Source organism: Mytilus edulis, chromosome 8 (assembly GCF_963676685.1).
Source record: "Mytilus edulis chromosome 8, xbMytEdul2.2, whole genome shotgun sequence".
NCBI lineage: Eukaryota > Metazoa > Mollusca > Bivalvia > Mytilida > Mytilidae > Mytilus > Mytilus edulis.
The window spans coordinates 4,840,479-4,859,001 of record NC_092351.1 but is presented as its reverse complement, the minus strand read 5'-3'; the positions used below and the strand labels follow the sequence as shown (position 1 = coordinate 4,859,001).

Sequence of the window (18,523 nt, the reverse complement as noted above, 5' to 3'; positions counted from 1 at the left end):
ACAGCAATATCAGCTTGTTTTTCAAAAAAATGCTTCCAGGTTCAAGCAATATTGATGTTTCTGAAAGAAGGGAAATCGAAAGAAAACGGGTCATTTAGCCATTTTACTGAGAAAATAAAATCAGCGGGGGCTGGGTCCCAACCCCTATCTATGGGGGCCTCAATCGGCAGCCCCGAACCCCTGAATTTGAATCCTAGTTACGGCCCTGCCTGGGCCTCTCCCTAAATCTGCCTCTGTGAAACCATTAATGCAGCTCCTTTAATGGATAGGAAAGGACGCTAACATCCTAAAAATCAGACTCTGATAACTGTAAGCACTATGATGCTGATTTCTACATGAATACAATTTGATATATATATTCTATACTTTTCAAACTTGGCAGCCAAATGTAGATAGCAGTGAAACAGGAAGTGATGATGAAGATTTAATTGTGGAAAACATTATTGAACCAGGAAAGGTAAATATTTAAAGACAAAAGCATTGCTTAATTTCAATATTACAATACTGCCTATTAAGGTCATCCTTCACAGGAAAAACTCTTTTATGTGCGTCTTTATGGTGTCATTGTGCAGGATAACTAGAAATATGTTTGTTTTGTAAGTACTTAATTACAACTCCCTTATGACTGCAATGTTGATAGTCAAGTATAAAAATTTAATTTGGCACTTAATTAGTGCAATCATATAGCATTAGAGTTTTCCAACCACTCACTCAACATTGGAACAGAAGTGACATTGCCCCTAAAAGCACAAATGATGTTCACTAAAACCAGAGTTTTTGAAAGAAATGCATCGAACTTGAAAGTTGTCTATTGCTAGTACATGTATGTTTAAATTTCTATTAGAGTGGTCTGCAAAGATGTGTCTTAAATAAATTTGACTTACAGAAAAATCTTTGTAATATTGTATCCAAGCGAAAACATTTAATTATGATGTTTGCAAACTTAGACAATCTAGATTTCCTGTTATTTTAGATTTAGATTTTTTTTGGATAAAACATATATTTTTTTAATCAATGTGAAAACAATTATATTATGTAGAACCTTTAATTTTCAGACTCTGCAGTCAGAAGTGGATAGTAGTGAAACAAATAGTGATGATGAAGATATTGTGGAAAACATTATTGAACCAGGAAAGGTAAATTTTGTAGTTTCATAGTAAAATCTAGTCCTCATAAATATGCCTAGAGCATGGTTGCACAGTTATTTCCACACAGTAAATCATTTTAATTGTTGTATCTAATCTTATATTCTAAAAGAGGGTTGGCACTTGAACGTATTACTGTAAATTTAGAAATTATTGCAATTTTGTCATTCATTAGACAAAAATGTGATTTTAAATTTTGGGATAGTCAGAAAAACCCTGGGGTATCTTTCATATAAAAAATTTCAAAATGCATGTTTTTTTTTATTGCGATTATTACCAGACATAATAAAAACATCTCAATAATTTCTTAATTTACAGTATCTAAGATGACTACATGACTGTAAATTAACTATGTATAAATATAAGTTTTGATTGTATTGTTATGTGTATGTGAGGGCCTCAGGGAAGATTAGTTTATTGTAACCCACTGAGTTCACCCTCTTTAAATAAAGAATTTATTATATTATTATTATAGAAGTGTAATATTCCAAGCTAACATTTATTACAGTTCTCAAATTCCAATTTTCTGTCAGTCTGTAAGCAAGAAAATAGTAGTAGTTACATGTAGTAGAAAATGTGTATTGACCAACTAGTATGGACAATTTAGTTGTTTATAACAGGTATAATAATGTGTGGTTGGGGATATATTTTTTGTCAAATTTTTGCCCATATTGTTACTTTGTTATAAATGTTATATAATGGTCCAGTACCTGAACTTATTTCTGTACCAATTGATGCAGATCACCAAAATTGCCTGAATCATTTGAATTGTTAATAATTGATTGTTTCAGAGATGATAAAAGTCAGTATTTCTTTTTTTAATTTTTGCAGGATTTCAGAAAAGACAATGAAGACAGAGAATTCCTTTCTAATTTTCTTATTGAAGCAGATACTTATCAAAGTCAGGAAGATATAATTAATGAAATATTTGAATCAGTCGAATCAGTTGTTGACTTGGAGACAGAAGATGATATGTATGATGATTTGGATTACATTGATGATATAGTCGATTCACTTTTACATGAAGATAAAACTGACCAGGACAATCAGCCTCTTTATGATGGATGCTCTGTGAATTTGGGTGCTTTTATGTTATTGCTGGCAGTATTCTGCACTAAGCATAATCTAATAGAAGCAGTGCAACAGCTTTTGAACATTATAGCTCTTGCTTTACCTCAGGGTCATAGACTGTATACAAGTTTACATGAATACAAAATGTTTTTCAAAAACTTACGGAATCCTCTTGTTCATCATTACTATTGTAAATATTGCGTTGGATACATTGAGGACAAAACTGTCAATATTTGTCCTCATCAACACTGCAAAAAATCGTTTACTCTAAAAGATAAGTCATACTTCTTAGAAATACCCGTTGTGGATCAGATTAAAAATTTAATGGCACAGGAAGGTTTCTTTAATTTGCTTCAACACAGATTCACTCGAGATGTACCAGATGGAATTTATAAAGATATCTATGATGGTCAATTGTACAAATCTTATTTATCAAACAACGGTCCATTGAGCTATCCAGAAAATGTGTCATTTACGTTTAATACAGATGGAGCACCAGTTTTTAAGAGTAGTGGTGTTTCTATTTGGCCTGTATATTTAGTAATTAATGAGTTACCGTATAAATTACGCATGAAAAAGGAGAACATGATATTAGCAGCACTTTGGTTTGATAGAAAAAAACCATCAATGGGTACCTTTCTTAAGCCATTTCTTCAATCCATGATCAAGTTTAGTGAAGGAATAGAATTCTTTTCTCCAGACAAAGGGACATTTTATTGCAAAGGCTACCTCTTCTGTGGAACAGCAGATCTTCCAGCAAGATGTCTTTTATGCAATTGTATTCAATACAATGGTTCATTTAGTTGCTGGAAATGCACTCAAAAAGGGGAGAGTGCAAAAGTTGGAAAGGGTCATGCAATGGTGTTTCCATATAAAGATGATTCACCAAAAGGCCCTGAAAGGACTGTAAACTCCGTAATTAAGAATGCCAAAGCATGTGTGACAGAGAAGTTAGGTGGAAGAAAAGTATCAACAGTTGAAGGTATAAAAGGACCTTCCTGGATATTATCCATGGAACTGCAATTGACTATATGCATGGGGTATTACTTGGTGTACAAAAACTTCTTCTTAACCTCTGGTTTTCTAAAGCACATTCGTCAAGAAATTTTAACTTTCACTTGCTTGTCAGTGAGGTTGACAAAAAACTTGCAAAAATACGACCGACCTTGGATATCTCCAGACTTCCCAGATCCATTCAAAATGATTTGAAATATTGGAAAGCTTCTGAATACCGCTCATTTTTACTCTTTTATGGACCTTCAGTTTTGTATGGAATTTTGGATACCCAGAGGTTTTCACATTATATTTTATTGGTTAATGCTATGCATATTCTTTTAAAATGTGGGTCCTCTGATCAAGAGTTGGATCTTGCGGAAAATATGATGTTCACTTTTTGTCGCCATTTTTCAACACTCTATGATAAATGTTACATGACACTGAATTTACATCAGTTGATTCACTTGGCAGACAGTGTAAGATATTTAGGACCACTCTATACTCACAGCTGCTTTTCATTTGAAGACAAAAATGGGGCCATCTTAAAAATGATAAGAGGAACACAATGTATAGATAACCAGATAACAACAGGGATTTCTTTTGTACAAAAATTACCTGAACTTAAGCAGAAATGTATAGATAAGGGATCAGCTGAATCAGACATATATTATTCTATTGAGAATCCTTATCTTTTAAAAAGGCAAAGTAAAATTTCAGATGGAGTTTTTATTCTGGGTAGTATTAAAGAAACAAAGCTGAACATTCAAGAGTTTACTGCATTAAAAAACTATTTAGGTGAAATGCCTAGTAATGACACTTTTCCCAGTTTTCATCGTTTGGAAATAAATGACATGTTAGTGTATGGAAAATTATACAAAAGAATGGTAAAAAGAGATAATTCATGTATCTCGTACACAAGAGGAAATAGTGTACATCATGGGCTTGTAAATTCATTTCTGATTATACATGAAAATGATGAGAAGGATTGGGTGGCCATTGTGAGTGTGTTGAAATGTGTGAATTATCGCACTGAAAGTAACATTTTATCAGTCACTATAACAGAAGAATTGGATATTTTACCGGTACATAACATTAAATCCAGCTGTATATTTATTAATCTTGATGAAAATCAACCATCTGGTCATGTTTGTAATTTTCCAAATAAACTAGAATCAGATTAAACAATCATCATAACAAATGTCAATAAAAGTAAAATTAAATCAAACATATCTGGTATTAAGAAATGTTTAATTGCATAAGGATAAGCTCATGCCTTTCTCAAACTGATTGTGGCATTTAAATTTAATTCCATTGGAAGTGTACGTATTGATACTATTTTCAGTATGAGCATGATGAGAGATTTGTAAATTTTGGTTTTGAACTTAAACTTTCATTAACTGAGAGTAATCTTCACTCACATCTACTAAATTGGTGTCTTTATTTTTGAGGTATTTGTAGAATTTTTATTATTGTAAAGGCAGTAGCTTGCCTGCTACATGTATTTACCGAATTTCAAATCATTTTAATGCTGGTTGATAGTTGTCTGTTGGTATAAAAAAAATTGTAATGTACAATTTGTATTTTCATTTTCACTATTTAAGATCTAAAATTTTAAAGACTTTATTATTCATAGTTAGGGAGGATAATTTGCCTTCAGATGCATTGTATGTGGATAGATATAGGAAGATGTGGTGTGAGTGCCAATCGGACAACTCTCCATCCAAAATGTACGGCCTTCAACACAAAGCCTTTGCTCACACCAAACAACAAGCTATAAAGGGCCCCAAAATTGATAGTTTAAAACCATTCCATCGGGAAAACCAAGAATTTGTTTTGCTCCATTGATTCTTTGTGCTACTACCATGGCTATTCTATGTAAAAGATGAAAACTAAATCAATTGAAAAAAAATTATGCCTGAAATTGTTATAATTTATAAATATCATGCTCTGACATTGTTTATATTATGTATTATATATTATTATATATTAAGTTTTATGAAATAAACAGTTAATAGATTTTATGTGTGTAAAGTCCTTTATATGCAGGTATTTAAAAGAACAAGATATTTTAAAATCAGTTTATAAAAAGTTTTAGAAAAGTTAAGTTCAAACTTTACGTCTCTTATTTATTGATAAAAAGTTAAAGTCCAACTTTACGCCTCTCAGTATTTGGCTAAAAAGTTAGAGTCCAACTTTCCGCCTCTCAACAGTTGAGAAAAAGTTAGAGTCCAACAATACGCCTCCTATTTTAATTATCAAATTTTCTTACGTCTCACAAAAGCATGTACGCCTGGTTTCTTTTGGATTGACGCCTGGATATCATTTCAATTCCATAAAAATTACGCCAGGTCAAACACAAATTTTACGTTTCCTGCTCTATGACGCCTGGCTAATGTCACGTAACTGCCATTTACGCCAGGTTTACGCCTCGAAACCAGGCGGATTACGTCTCAATATTTCGTACGGGTTAGTATGTAAATATAAGAATGTTTAAAATATTTACAAAATGATGAAAATAAACGCAATATTTCGCTAGACCAACTAGCTTTATCAAGCGTGCATCTATCCAGGTGAAATCGGATGTAGATGATAAGAAACTTTTGCAGCTCAACGTCTGTGTTGCACTGAACTGCCTTCAAAATAAGAAAATTTTGCAGCTCAATGTATATGACCTCTTGCATTTAGCTGCTTTGAAAATAAGAAAATTTTGCAGCTCAATGTACATGTTGCACTTGGATTTAGCTACCTTAAAAATACATAATTGGTAGTTGAAGTTAGCAACGTCCATTGGCCAATATTACGGGATAAAAAGGACGATGCTTTGTTTTAAATTATTCTTTATCTTTCCTGTATCTTTTTTCGTCTTTTTCGTTAAGACCATCAGGTTCTAAAGTGTGGAGTTGGTGGATCCAAAAGTTTTCTCTTCTCCTTCTCGCCGTGGTGTTCGGTGTTGACTTCTATAATTTGGAAAGTGACATTATCAAAAGGATGTTTCGTTGAACGAAGATGTCTTGTGAGAGGACAGTTTTTGTTGGTTTTGTACGATGAACGATTCAGTATGTGGGAGAAACAATGGACAAATTTAATATTCGGCTCAATAACCATCGTTCATCGTACAAAACCAACAAAAACTGTCCTCTCACAAGACATCTTCGTTCAACGAAACATCTTTTTGATAATGTCACTTTCCAAATTATAGAAGTCAACACCGAATGGGACACCACGGCGAGAAGGAGAAGAGAAAACTTTTGGATCCACCAACTCCACACTTTAGAACCTGATGGTGGCCACGTCCAACTATTTTACTTTAGTCAAAATTTGTTATTATATTTTAACGGCCGTTTGTTTTAAACATCGCAGACTCTAATGTAACTACACTTCAGTTGTCAAATCTGAAATATTTAGAAATTTAGACCGTTCAGTGCTGTTTATTTGGAATTCTTATTGACGCAATCTTTCTTGTAACAACATAATATCGACACCGTTAAAGCTTTAAAATTGTGCTAGTTCACATCGCACATTATTATTTTTATTTAAAGCATATATGTGAACTGTCTGATGTAATTAGTCATATAACCTATGTCATATTCAACAAATTTTTAGAATGGTGCAAGCGTCTTAACTGATGTTCGGTTTGCCTTTTTTATTGTATAAATTTCAAGATTTAGTAAATGTTTAATCTAAGAAGACTTAAAGATGATTCATTTAACATCAGAATCTGACTGACGAAGGATATCTGTTATCCGAAATATTTATAAATAATTACATTTATAGTTTCTTTTTATATCATTGGTGTTGTTATGTACACTTTTTAGGCGTTTATATAATTTATTTTATTGTGTACATGTATCGTTACTTGTAACGATCCAGCTCCCACGTGGGAAAAATCGTTGACTATTATTCAGACGTTTGATATATATATATATATATATATATATATATATATATATATATATATATATATATATATATATATATATATATATATATAAATGTATTTGATATCTTACAATTCTGATAAAAGTAAGTATCATATCGCGGTAGAATAAGAATATTTATTAAATCCAACTAAAGGCCCCGTTTCCGAGCATATACATAATATATATATTATTAATTATACAGTAGATTACATTAAATATAAATGATTAAATAGCTATACACCATACTAGATGGTGTTTAAAAATGACCACAATGTTTTGTTTAAGTTAAATTAAAAAAATAAACTACATCATTGTTGGCCTTCGGTTGTTCTATGGTCGCGTTGTTATCTCTTTGACATATTCCCCATTTTCATTCTCAATTTTACATCACTATAATGTATATTACATTTGTATTTAGTTTTTGGAATGCAGTTTTTCTTTTAGTTATAAACCAGTACAAGTACTTATAAATCTTGCAAATTGACACTGGCATATCAACATTTTCAGACTCACATGACATCAACCAAATAAATTGTTCTTACTTTGAAATATAAAGGAAGTTTTTACATTGAATATTAATGCTCATGTAAACAGATACAATACCAAGGGACGCGTCGGATTCGAGCATCAACATGTCGTTTACATATGTCCATCTATGTTCAAAAAGGATAGAATTGGAAGAATACATTCATCATATTGTACATTGGAAAACCGCGCCATGACTCACCTCGTTATTATCTTCCTTATAACCCATCAAAGAAATACTGATGTTTGCATTTCTATTATCTGTCAACAAAGAACTATTCCATTTCAACGTTAGCTGTGTCGTGGCTGTCTCGTTCCATCCCTGTCCCTTTCCCATGTAAAGTAAATGTAATCTCTCCTTTTTTGATACTCTGCCAGGATGAACTGTAAATAGTATACGTTGACTTATATGAACAGTGCTAAATAAATAAAGACACCTTTATGCATGCATGGTAAATCTTATAAATGTGTTAGTAAAAAAAAACCATATGGCTTAACAGTATCCTAAAAGTTGATAGGAAACCTATGTGACTATATACAAATTGTCTTCTAACTGAGATTTGTATAAATGTGGTATTATATTAAGTTTGTAATTTGTGTTAATGATTAGCAAACATTTCTTGAATAATGATCAATACTATGGATACTAGTATACAATTGGCGTCTCGTAAGACGATCCTTTTAATATGTAGATATTTGAAATCAGATTTAGTGAAACTTATTATTTTAAAACATTTTGTTGGTTTTGAGGAAATAAACGTTAATTTAAAGTTGTATAACTTGTGTCTAATCCATTTGTCATGTTTGAACAATGAAATATGTTTAAACTATACCATTCATCTCCGAATGGAAGTGCAACTAATACACGAATATAAACTTTTAATAAGAAACACGACATGGACCGTAGGAAAGACGTGTCTTTCGTAATTGTTCTTTCAAGTAAATACATTTAAGATGAACAAATTTCAGATATATAACGCAGCTTTCCCATGACATTTTCCCATTTCCTACCTAGTTTACACACATCTGGTATAATTAGATTCTCCTCTAATGTTCGTCCCAGAGCTTTCATAAATTTACGTATCTGTGAATCCCGATCTAATTGTTGGAATACATTTAGGAATCTTATTTGTAATGATATGCCCCTTTGTCCTGGGTTAAACTTCACCCTTTTAAAATGGCTTGATCCGTACCCCTGCTAGGGCCTATCAAATATTCATGAGATTGATAAATGAAATAACAAAAAGATGTCCAGGACAGAGAAGGGGCACAATATAGTCTTCAACAGCTGAAGTGTACTATTAAATATGCCAAGGACATGTATAACAATCATGTTTATTTTATCTGCTGAACATACCAAGATCTTGCACTGTGTGAATGTTGTCTATTCGTATCTATTAAACCTACCTATTAGGATTTTAGTACTGTGTGAATATGGTCTGTTATTAATTGACATTTCTACCGTTATCCATCCACGTATTGACATCCTTGGAACAGAACACCTTGCCTTCATAGAATTAACTTTATAGCCGTATGTGATAAAATCATCTTTGCCTCCAAATCTACACTTAACTTGTGTTAGAAGTGAACCAGGTGGCATGCATGGACCAGATATATCTAACATTTTACCACCAAGCATCCCGGCGAATGCTGGATGAATGGTTAGGACACCTTCAAATATGTCATAAAATATATAAGTACATATTATATACAAAAATATAAAATATTCTTCTTAAATGTTCATCATCTTTAATTCAAAGTGAATATTTTGTAATTCCGCATCACATTTTTTTTTTTTGAATTTGGGGAAATGTTCCATACTTAAAAATAAAATTATGCTTTGGCCTGTAGACATGAACAATTTAATGTATTCTCCATATACGATATATTCTATTTAAATGAAGTCTATTGTATATTTAGGTATATTCGATGACAAGAAATGCTATCAATAAAGTCACTACTTAATAAATCACATTTTACTTTAACAGGTCGGGACCACTACCTTATATGGAAATGCATAAATTAGCATACTAATGTTCTCGCACATGTAATTGTTTATTTACATGTGACGCAATTTATTTTTACCTAGGTTTTTGACCAATCCACTAAATGAGTCACAATGCATGATGGACTACTACGTGTTTACAATCAACCGAGAACACGTGTTATTTAATGAAATACAACACATTTTTTCGTGCAATGCGGGATTCACAATTTCGCTTAGTTTTTCATTTTGTGTATCCTCATTCATAGTTCGTGATATAAAGTATTACTTCCATGCTCAGATTAACGAAGAGTTGTTTCTATGCGAAGAAAAAAAGGTTTGAATTACCAGATATATAGCCATTAACATGTTTGATAATGACACAAAGATTTCATGTATTTGTCCACCAGACAGCAACGAAACAACAGCGAAAAACACAATTACCCATGATACAAACTTACTAGTTTAAAGTAAGCCGTCGATAACAGCCGGTGCTGATATTCACGAGTACAGTGCTGATATTCACGAGTACAGCAATGTTCGTATACTAGTAGATAATTAAAGGCAAATGTGGGATCCTTGAATTTTGTTTTCGTAAAAAAGGCGAAGAAATATTTACATACATGGCAGTGTTAACAAAATCTATAAGTATTTTTTTGTCACATTTCAGTATATGGGACTTCCAAACTGTTCCCTTTGTTTTGAAGGTAGTGAAGTCAGCAACTGTAGTTTCAGTTTGTTTGTTTTTTAACTGGCTCGGAAATTTGCCAAACTGAATAAAATCATTACAGCTGATTTCTTATACCTGCAAAGTAAAACTTTGGTTGGCTTGCTTGCTTTGTTTGTATAATTGTTTATACAAGCTTTGAAAAAAAGATTGACATCTTTAAACAATATATATATATAGGCATAGTTTAACTTTTATATCTTATATTTTGTACAATAAACAAACAAATCAAACAAGCTAACAAAGTTTTGCTCTACATGCATTAGAAATAAGCTGTAATGATTTAACCGTATGTATGTGCGACAACGTGGAAAATTTGATATGTTTTGTGAAAATTGCAGCGTTGGATCTATAATAAAAAAGAAGATGCGGTATGATTGCCAATGAGACAGCTGTCCATAAGAGACCAAAATGACACATAAATTAACATTTATAGATCACCGTACGGCCTTCCACAATGAGCAAAGCCCATACCGCATAGTCAGCTATAAAAGGCCCCGATATGACAATGTAAAACAATTCAAACGAGAAAACTAACGGCCTTAATTATATATATAAAAAAAAATGAACGAAAAACAAATATGTAACACATAAACAAACGACAACCACTGAAATACATGCTCCTATACAATATATCTTTTTTTTATGGGATAGATTTCTTGTCCTTTTATATATTTAATTGGGCCGGGGTTTTTTTTGTTGTTTTTTGTTGTTTGGATTGTTTTACACAAGTAATTTTAGGGTCATAAATAGCTTACTTCTCAGCATTGCACCTATGACTGCTTACTTTACTTAATTATGTCTTTGTTGGAAAGATGTCTCATTTGGCACTCATACCTCATCTTCTTATTCCTATATACAAAGCACGTTTTAGAAAAAAAATAATAGGTAATATGGCACCCACTATGATCCAGAGACTTTTAATATTGGAGACATTTTACATATGTCAACAGGACAGCAGCCGAACGATAAAACAACCCTCTGAGGCAGAAATGATTTTGGAATGACATTATACAGGTTTAAAAGAGCTCAATGACTTTCTTACTGGACAGTGGTCACTTAATTGGATATTTCACTGTGTCATGTCGTGAAATAAATGCAGGTTCAATTCATAACAATGCACAAAACCGGTTCAACTACTTTTGCAAGGCGAAAAAGAAAGTCGAATCGTGAAGCCAATAAACAATATTTTTTTAATCTGAGCATGCAAATTGAAGATTACGTTATGTATTTTACATTAAATATATTTGCAGAATAAAAACTTTGGTAATGAGAGTCCCAGACAATATATTAGTTGACTGTTTTCCCACTAATTCCACGTGTTTTAAGTAGTAGTTCACTCGTAGTAGCCCACAATGCATTGTAGTTCATTGAGTCGATTGGTCAGTTTTTCAAGGCCATATTGGCCTTGTGTTTTGGAAATTACTATGCAAATATATTCTGACGTCAGAAAATCTAGAGTTCTCGACCTGTTTAATAAGAATGACTTGCAACCCAAGAACTAGTTGATATCATCAGATATGGTTCTTATTTGTTGATAAACCTAAGAAAATATATAGGTATATATTACCTCCACGTGAATCGTTAGAGCATCCCCCATGTTGTATTTGTTCTCCGTCTATTCTGTAGATATACCTCCCCTTTGTATCACTTCCATAATTGTTCACAGCATATTTCAATTGTTCATCATTTAAGGCGGTTGTGTATCCCCTTCCGTCACCAGCATTAAAACCGGACTACCATAAGAAAATCAAAATTATTAATTATTGATCTACTTTTATCAGGTTTCCTTTCTCTGTTGAAAAAAAACCAGGTGCAAAACTTGTTATACCTATATTTAGTGAATAACAAAATCTTGTGTATTGGTAATGCACTTTCAGAGATTTGTTTATCTTAATACGCGTTTCCATTCACAAAGTATGAATTTTTGCCTTTCTCAAACAAGACAATTTAGTACTTTAATAAAACATAGAAAGATAAGATATTTGGCGAGAAAACTTATGTGCCTGGTCAAAGGTGAGGGAATGTCCTAAAGGAATCTCTAATATGAGAAAAGAGACACTTTGGAAGAGCAATGGTAAAGCTAGCATTGTGGTTTATAAGTAGTCGCTACTCTTTTAGTATGGTCACAAGACTTTGACTGTACGTGATAAAAATAGGTGGATATTAGAGATTGAGATTGTAGCTTCTTATAAGATTCTATTACTTTAAGTGTAAAACAGAGAAAATTGTACCATTTGTACTAGTTGTATATTTATTTGAATATATAAAAATTTCTTTCATAATAGAGCGCTAAAATCAGTTGTACATATTTTTATCTTTTTTATTTCAATTGATGAATAAGTTATAAAAAAGAAAATGTGGTATGATTGACAATAAGACAACTATCCACAAAAGACCAAAATGACACAGACATTAACAACTATAGGTCACCGTACGACCTTCAACAATGAGCAAAGCCCATACCGCATGCTGCATGCTGCATAATTTGTAAATTTGAAAATTTCAGTACCAAATTGGTAACTTCCCTTGTACATAATAGACATAAATTGGTTAATTTATTGGGTCTTTGCATCGGAAATAAACACGTTTATTCTAAAACCAGTTGTTGGCATGATTTGGGTTATGTTGCTACATGTATATGTGTGTTTATTCTACATTGGCTAGAGGTATGGAGGAAGGGTGAAATCTCACAAAACAATTTTGCAGGTACGGGCATTTCTCACTGCGTTAAAGATGTATTGGTGGCCTTATAATAGTTTTTGCTCTTTGTCTCTCTGACACATTCCTCGTTTCCATTCTAAATGTTATTTTACTTTTAACCGTGTGTGCACGTCGAGTTAAGCTATGGGTTTAAATTTGTTAAATATTGCCAATTCTTACCTGAGTAAACTTATCCATTGTTATATCCATTTTCACATAGTTAAACATAGCAAAACTCAAAGTACCATCGGTCAACATTGCCAATTGAAATGTATTATTCTGAAAAAATACCTTTATTTGCATATAAACTATGTTCATCATGTAATAAATAAGAGCATTGGACTCCAAGACTTGACCATCTCACAGATGTTGGTCCGAGACCACAATTGTCGTCCCTTGATTTTCGTTGTTCGAATATAGTCCCTAGTGTTTACAGTGGGTTACTTGCCATTAATTTTTATACCCCTTCCAAATTTATTTCTCCATGTTTAATGCCTCAAATTGCAAGTAGGGGGTGAAATTACACTGTAAAAAAATTTGGGTCCAGAATTTTAAAGGAAAGTAGTTATTTGGTCCAGCTGAAAAAGGTTAAAAATTAGCACTTCGGAAGCTGTCAACAGATTTCAAGACGCCCTAAACATAGAATTGTCCATATTTTGAGTTAGAGCCGATGAAGTTTTCTATAATTTTGATATAATTTGTCCCAAAAGTAGTACAACACACTGTAAAAATTTCTTTGAGAAAGCGCAGGTGGGATTTTTTTTATTTTCATTTATGTTCTAAAAGAAATGCACTACGAAATAATTGTGTTCTCGGACCTGTTATGAGATTTTACAGAATGCAGGATGCCATATAGATATCGATTAAAAAGGGTAGGTAATTTCCGAGATAACGCAAATTTAATATGCACATGATATAGAAGTGCAAAGGTATGTAACGTAGTTGCTAATAAAATTCATAAAAATGCTAGTAGATATAACATGTAAATCAAACGGTAACTTAAGATTCAGTATACACTCAGGTACGTGTCCGATTCCCCCAAACGTGTGCATATAACAACACTGAACTCCATAATATATTTAGTTGTAAAAGGGAGTAAAAAGCATGTCAGATTTTATTAACGCCCGATCGTGTCCATTTAAAAAAAAAAAAAGATCGAACATAGTCAATCGCATATGAAATCGGGCATGTTTGGGCGATATAAAATTTAAAGGTGACGGGTTTTTTTGGTGGGTAATTTTTTGGAGGGGGGGGGGTGAGAAGCGTTTGCGTGAATCGGACACGTTTGCGTGAATCAGACACGTTTAAGAGTGTTAAATATATTTAATTATTTGAGTCGAAAAGTATAGCCTGATCGTTCTACATATTGCAGGATCGAAATTTGTGCTACTAAGAAACGTTTCTATCTGTTAAAAATATAAAATACAGTCGTTAATTTTAAAATGGACTACTGATGTAACCTTTCACTTAATTGGTTGAATAGTATCCTAACAGATGTACAATACTTGCTAATTCCCAAAGTACCTTGCACGAGCTACAACCTTTAACAACGTCAGTTTTAGAAATGACTTCCTTCCACGTGACCACCAAAGCATATGAAGCCTCGAACTGGTATTCCAACCCCACCATAGATTCCCTAATTATAGAGGAGTAGTTTGATAATTCCCCTGCAGATATATCAGATCCTTCTCTATACAAAACCTGACCAGTGTACGGCTTTTTATTCAATTTAGAACCAATGTCCTGGGCAGGAAAATAATACGGAGCAGCGAAAGCCGGGTCATCTTTGGTCAGAGTGTCAGTAAATATTTCGGTTTGATGAAGTGTCTGGGAAGCAAATCCAACAAGACCATCTTTAGATACCTTAATAGAATAAAATGTAAACAATGAAAGCAAATTCAGAATCATATTAAAAGCTGTTTACAAAGATTAAGGTACACATCTAGATTTAAATTGTAAATTTTACTTTTACAAAACATGCTCTACATTTTCAAAGGTGATATAAGAATGACGTAAAAATGATTTAACCCCATATGTTGTGAATTTGTCAAATGAACATATCTAAACCATATCTTGTTCGATGTTTTCTTCAACTTTGTTTGAAGGTTCATTTGCTTAGAGGAGTCGGTGATGGTGGTCTGTTTTAGTGTTGTTCTTTTTATGTTATATATATATATATAGAAAATGTATTACGTTTAATCTTTAATTGCTCTTTCATTAAAACACCTTTTTAAATGGAAAATGTGCCTTTTATTTCCAGGTGAGAATTAATCCGAATTGTTCATATTTAGAAAAGAGGGACGAACGATACCAGAGGGACAGTCAAACTCATTAATCGACAATAATATGACCGGACGAAAAGCATGCTAATTATTTGGACTATCATCTTTCTGACTTTAATTACTATATCTTTTAATTGTCATTTTTAGCTTAAATATTCCCACACAATTATCTTTGGTTTAAAATGTATGTTTCTACTAATCCGATAATGGACTTCGTATCTACGTGTCAAAGACAGTTTTAGCAGATTATCTGAACAATGGACAATAATTGCCTAATCCGTTGTTACATGTATTTCTAAATTATTCTGTTTTATATACTTCTTAAAAATAATTTATATTCAGTTTTAGATAGGTTCTTAAACCGTCAACACCGGACTCAATATTGTAACATCGTTTATATTCTTGTTGGATCGTTTATTAAATTGTTAAACTTTATACCGACTTGAATCTCCATTTTAATACCCAGCAAATAGTCTGGCTATAATAAACTGACAATGCCATGGCATATAGAAGATATTTTGAATACATGTATGTCCAATATGTTCTAATATTACAGCATACGAATATGCTATTTAAATCAAATATATCATTAAAGATAGTAATGTGTTTAAACATACATAAAGATCTTTGTATATGGTTCCCATGAATGGAAATTTGATGTTAGACGGAAGTGTGACTTTGTGATTTATTTTGTCTTCACCTCTAGTCACAGGATTACCAGTTAATGGAAATATTTCATCTCCATTTGAAACTGAAATAGAATTAAAGCGACCATTAAAACATTAAAATTGAGAAAGGAAATGGTGAATATGTCAAAGCGACAACCACCCGACCATAGAGCAAATAACAGCCGAAGGCAACCAATGGGTCTTCAATGTAGCGAGAATTCCCGCACCCGTAGGTGTCCTTCAGCTGGCCCCTAAAATATGCATAATAGTACAGTGATAATGGACGTCATACTAAACTCCGAATTATACACAAGAAACTAAAATTTAAAATCATACAAGACTAACAAAGGCCAGAGGCTCCTGACTTGGGACAGGCGCAAAATTGCGGCGGGGTTAAACATGTTTATGAGATCTCAACCCTCCCCCTATACCTCTAGCCAATGTAGAAAAGTAAAACAATAACAATACGCACATTAAAATTCAGTTCAAGAGAAGTCCGAGTCTGATGTCAAAAGATGTAACAAAAGAAAATAAATAAAATGACAATAATACATAAATAACAACAGACTACTAGCAGTTAACTGACATGCCAGCTCCAGACCTCAATTAAACTGATTGAAAGATTATGTCTTCATCATATGAATATCAGGTACAATCCCTCCCGTTAGGGGTTTAGTATCATACTATCATAAAATATATGAGAAGAACATAACCCGTGTCATGCCAACAACTGTTTTTTTAGAAATAAATGTGTTTAGTTCCGATGCAAAGACCCTATCAGTGAATCAATGTTAAAGCCAAAATATGCAATCTTTAATGACCTGACAACAGTATCGTAACTATATCCCCTTTTAATAAGTCTATTTAAAGGTTTTGTTAGTTTCTGAGGAGAATACTGACATTTTTGTGCTTTATAAAGAATATTTCCATAAAATTTTGGATGTGAAATACCTGAACGTATAAGATGTCTGCATGTTGAGTTATATTTACGAATTATTTCCTTATACCGGTGATAAAATTTAGTAAATGTTTTGACCAGTTTGTGATATCGAAAACCCTGGTGTAATAATTTTTCAGTAATACATAAATTTCTCTCGCTAAAATCTAATACATTGTTACATACACGAGCGAATCGTACAAGTTGAGATATATAAACACCATAAGATGGTGACAAGGGAACGTCACCATCTAAAAATGGATAATTAACAATAGGAAATGAAAAATCATCTCTTTTATCATAAATTTTTGTATTAAGCTTCCCGTTTATGATATAGATATCAAGATCGAGGAAAGGGCAGTGGTCATTGTTATCATTAGCTTTATTTAAAGTAAGTTCTACAGGATAAATTTCTTTAGTATACATACTGAAGTCGTCATTATTTAGAGCCAATATATCATCCAAATATCTAAAAGTATTGTTAAATTTTGGTATCAAATGTTGTTTTGATAGGTCTTTGCTAATTTTAGTCATAAATTGTAACTCATAACAATACAAAAACAGGTCCGCAATAAGTGGTGCACAGTTAGTCCCCATTGGAATTCCAATAACTTGACGATATACGGAATCTCCAAAGCGAACAAAAATGTTATCAAGTAAAAATTCAAGTGCATAAATAGTATCAAAGCATGTCCAATTGACATAGTTCTTTTGTTTATTGCTACTAAAAAATGATCTAAAAGAGTTTGAACATATGTACTCGCATTCCGACTTTTTAAATGCCCAGTTAATTAGGGATGTGAATTTTTTCTTAATAAGAATATGAGGCAAAGTGGTATATAGGGTAGAAAAATCAAAACTTTGAACAGATTCAAAATCACCAATATATGCATGCAATTTATCAAGTACTTCCAACGAGTTTTTGACACTCCAAAAGTAATTAATTCCACTATTTTCAAAGGCCTTATTTGAACAATTTATTATCAGGTTTTTTATTGTACCAAGTGTACTAGTAAGTAAAACAGACAATTTAGTAGTTGAACAATGGCTGGAAGATGAAATAAATCTATATTTGTAAGGTTTTTTGTGCAGCTTCGGAAGCCAGTACATAGTTGGGACTTTCATTGTGTTTGGTTCTGCTTGTAAAGAAGTAGCTAAAAGTTTATGTTTGTTACAGATGTCGTTTTCTGAAAATGAAGTCAGTTGGAATGTTGGTGAATTCGTGATTTCCTTTTGCAGAACCTCTATATAAAATTTACGTCAAACAATAATGATATTATTAGCAGCTTTATCAGCCGGGACAAAAACAAATTCCTTGGCTAGTTCTGTTAGTTTATTTTTGATACGCGAAATAGGGTTTTTATAGTTTTTGTTGAGGGTAAAATGTTCTTTAAAATGTTGTATTCGAATATCAACTATCTTCATTACTGAATTAAAAAAAGAGTCCAAAGATTTTTTGTCAGCTTTTTCCCGTTTTACCCATTTCAAACAGTAGGCGCGGAGTGAGTCGTTGATGATATTACGACACTCATTCCAGTTAACAGTTGACGGGGGACGATATTTAG

The 18,523-nt window shown here is 32.5% G+C and overlaps 1 protein-coding gene and 1 pseudogene across 2 annotated transcripts in view; one reads left to right on the top strand and one right to left on the bottom strand.

Moving 5' to 3' along the window:
- Nucleotides 1-18,523, bottom strand: part of LOC139484650 (sushi domain-containing protein 2-like) — a 50,255-nt gene that overhangs the window by 26,524 nt on the left and 5,208 nt on the right. For both annotated transcript variants that reach the window (XM_071268480.1, XM_071268479.1), the window contains exons 2-7: nucleotides 15,971-16,104; nucleotides 14,596-14,934; nucleotides 13,252-13,350; nucleotides 11,939-12,104; nucleotides 9,065-9,328; nucleotides 7,860-8,041 (exon numbers count right to left, since the gene is read on the bottom strand). In XM_071268480.1, coding sequence (XP_071124581.1) covers nucleotides 7,860-8,041; nucleotides 9,065-9,328; nucleotides 11,939-12,104; nucleotides 13,252-13,350; nucleotides 14,596-14,934; nucleotides 15,971-16,104 — 1,184 coding nt within the window. The remainder of the gene's footprint in view (nucleotides 1-7,859; nucleotides 8,042-9,064; nucleotides 9,329-11,938; nucleotides 12,105-13,251; nucleotides 13,351-14,595; nucleotides 14,935-15,970; nucleotides 16,105-18,523) is intronic.
- LOC139484651 (uncharacterized) lies at nucleotides 380-4,614 on the top strand (annotated as a pseudogene).